Source organism: Aquila chrysaetos, chromosome 17 (assembly GCF_900496995.4).
Source record: "Aquila chrysaetos chrysaetos chromosome 17, bAquChr1.4, whole genome shotgun sequence".
NCBI lineage: Eukaryota > Metazoa > Chordata > Aves > Accipitriformes > Accipitridae > Aquila > Aquila chrysaetos.
In genome coordinates, this window is record NC_044020.1 from 7240807 (window position 1) to 7244093 (window position 3287).

At 35.6% G+C, this 3287-nt stretch overlaps 1 protein-coding gene across 3 annotated transcripts in view; it reads left to right on the forward strand.

Moving 5' to 3' along the window:
- The window catches only part of GNPTAB (N-acetylglucosamine-1-phosphate transferase subunits alpha and beta), a 46859-nt gene extending 43687 nt beyond the window's left edge, over positions 1-3172 (forward strand). For 2 of the 3 annotated variants that reach the window (XM_030040231.1, XM_030040233.1), the window contains exons 20-21: positions 666-756; positions 1986-3172. In XM_030040231.1, coding sequence (XP_029896091.1) covers positions 666-756; positions 1986-2063 — 169 coding nt within the window. In that variant the 3' untranslated portion in view covers positions 2064-3172. Of the gene's footprint in view, positions 1-665; positions 757-1427; positions 1486-1985 lie in introns of all 3 variants that reach the window. The other variant, XM_030040232.1, reaches the window with a different exon arrangement.
- Positions 3173-3287: the final 115 nt, after the last annotated feature.

A 3287-nucleotide genomic window follows, 5' to 3' on the forward strand; every position in this document is an offset into this window, starting at 1 on the left:
CTGCTGTAGCAGTGGCAGAGGGAGTGGGGGGCAAACCCATTTCAGCATTTAGCTGTAGAAATTTGTGCTGGAGGAGTAGACGTTGTTGGCTCCCTTTTTGAGGACATCCATCAAGACTTCGTTAGCTTCAAAAGAACACTTTGTTTTGACTTGTTTGTAGCCAAAGCGGATTTCTACCAGGGTGGGTGAAAGCATGCTGAAGTGCTGGTGGAAATGCATGTTTATCAAAATGTTTTACAGAATCCTAGGACAGCCCAGGTTGGAAGGGACCTCAAAATCATCTGGTCCAACATTTTCTGGGAAAGGGAGCCGAGATGAGATTATCCAGCACCCTGTCTGGTTGCATCTTGAAAACCTCCAGTGGTGGGGACCTCACCACATCCCTGGGGAGCTTGTTACAGTGAATGATTGTTCTCACTGTAAAAAAAAAAAAAAAAAAAAAATTTATATCAAGATGAAGCCTCTCCCAGTCCAACTTGTACCTGTTGCCCCCTGTCTCTTCCATATGGCTTTTTGTGAAGAGAGAGCCTCTGTGCTCTTTCTAGCCACCCTTTAAGTACTGGAGAAAACTTTCTTTGCCTTTCGTGGAAACTCTTTATAAAATTTGTATATTTGCATTTGTAATATATGAAGCTGTTTTCCTGTTTCCTTCTTTCTTTATGCAGGAGGGCATATAGAGACAAGCTCAAATTCTGGACCCATTGTGTTCTAGTAACACTTATTGTATTTACAGTCATCTCATTTTTTGCTGAACAGGTAAAATTAGTATCATCTTATCATATCTATAACACTTAATAGATTGCTGTATCTTCAGGATAACATAAGATGGATTTTTTAATAGGTTTTGAAGGGTAGCTAGGATTTTTCCTTGATTGCTGTATCTTCAGGATAACATAAGATGGATTTTTTAATAGGTTTTGAAGGGTAGCTAGGATTTTTCCTTCATAAAAAGATGTTACATGACTAATGATGAGGTTGTTCCAATTTTTAAGTCATGTTGAGATTCCTTGAAAAGAGAGTCATATGGGGGGAAGGAGAGTGGTGCCTTTTCAGGCACACTGTTACTGTCAAGTCCCTCAGTGCACTAAATCTGGATGCTCAAAATCAGTAATTTTTCTTTTTTTTTTAAATTCTTGGTCTATTAACACACATATTGGTAAAAGTGCAAAGTAAATTAAGAGGAAGAAAACTTAAGTAATAGCAATACTCTAGTCCTGAAGAGAATCTTACGTTATTTAGAGGCCTTATCTAAATGTCATCCCTAAGTAATTGCAAAGATTCCTATTGAATGCAAAAGGTTTTGAATCCAACTCAAAGGAAAAAACCCCTCCACTTCTGCAAGCATAAAATGGCTTTCTTGAACATGATTAATCCTGCTAAACTTAGAGGGAGTCAATGGAACAAATCATATGGGTAATTCTTTGCAGGTTGGGGCCTTAAGTAACACTTTCCGTGGTCTGATGAAGAGGGTGTAATTCTTGAAAGGTTGGCTTTTGATTATTATTTTCTTCCCACCTGTAACTTTTGCATGAATCTTTCCCTTGATTTTCAGCCTTTTGTATATATTAGAAAACTTGCCCTCTATTAGTAACTTGGTTTCGGAAGGGGGTACTGAACTCGGTAGTACAGCTAGGTATATAAATGCTGTGTTAAGATGCCAGCTTTGTGTTGATCTTTTAGAAACTGAATGTAGCCTGGCGTTAGATTAATTTAAATACATAAATTAACTTTAAAATAATCAGAATATAGGCGTACTGTATTTTTGACTTTCGGCTTGTATTCTGGTTATTGAGAAGTCCAGTGGAAATTTGCACACCTAATAGATGAATATGAGTAAGTAACTTCCTGTGCAGTGAAAAAAATAGACAGTATTGACTTAAATCTCTACCATCCATGGTAATTCACAGTTTCTAGAATGAAAGCCTGACCAACTGCGCACCTCTAGCCCAGCAGAGAACTAAATATTGTATTTTTTTTCTCCTCAGCTAATTGCACTTAAACGAAAGATTTTTCCAAGGAGAAGGATCCAAAAGGAAGTTGGTCATGAACGAATCAAAGTGTAGAAGAGCTTTATTTTGGAGATCAGTCTACCTCAAGATGTGATAAGCATTTAAAATCTGTCTCTCATCAGTGTCTTTTATGATTTGACATTTAACTACGTCGATATGAAGAAAAAAAATCATGCATCTACAGTTAGAATATCTGCAGTACTCTTCATAATCTACAAGCTGCTGGAGCTGTGACAATGCAAAACAACACAAAAAATAATTGCAGGAAACCTGTACATAGGCAGTTTTCAACAGATCTTACTTTACAACTGTTAGTTCATGGCCATGTTATCCTTTTTTATAAAAAGGGTTACCTAAAGAAATGTAACTGCATTTATTGCAGTGGATGTTGCCAACAAGATAAAATGTTGGAAGGCAAAGTTGTTTGGGATCAGCTTAACAGGTCTTTGATCTTGCATTCCAAAACACTTTGCAAATTTCTGTCATTGCTGCTTTTTTTTTTAGCCCTACGGGAAAATTGAGAATTATGTAACTTGTCATTTAGATTTAGTATACATTTATTGATGTTGATGTTTAAAGAACAGTGACAATTCATCCCCCTATTTGTAATATTTAATTGGGATTTGGAAGAAATGTATGCTAATAAAATACACAGTAACAGAACAACTAATGGTTATTTGAAAGATATCTGGTGTATTATATTCCAAAGAATACAATGGTATTATTCCTTGGCTTGATTACAAAGAGAGGGTTGTAATCAAATGAAAATGATCAAGGTATAGTATTTTACAAGCATTGTCAATATAAAAGCAAAAGTGCCTCTCTATATGAATGGGTAACAAACTGTTTTAATGTAGCAATGTATGGGACTGTTTCACTTCAGAAAACAATATTTGTACTGACATATGAAGCTTTGGTGTTCTTAAATTTAACAGGGTTTGGCTCTTATTTTGCTGAGACATCAGAATAGTGCAGTCTTACGTGGGAAAGGATGCCGAATCTTTTCAAGCTGAAATTTTTGGTGGTGTATCTTCAGTTAATTGTATTAGCAGTATTCAAAAAAGCATTAATTTTTGTAATCAGATGATGTACAAAATGTATGTGCATATGTATTGAAAGATACTTGGTTTGCTTTGAAAGTAACTAAAATGTGATGAAAGTTTTGTCTGTTGTTTCTGTTTTAAAGTAAACCAAAACTCACCCATTTTGATAAATTAGCCATGAATGTGTATGCATCCTTATGTTAAAAGTTCTTATTTGTCCCTTAAAAAACTTCCA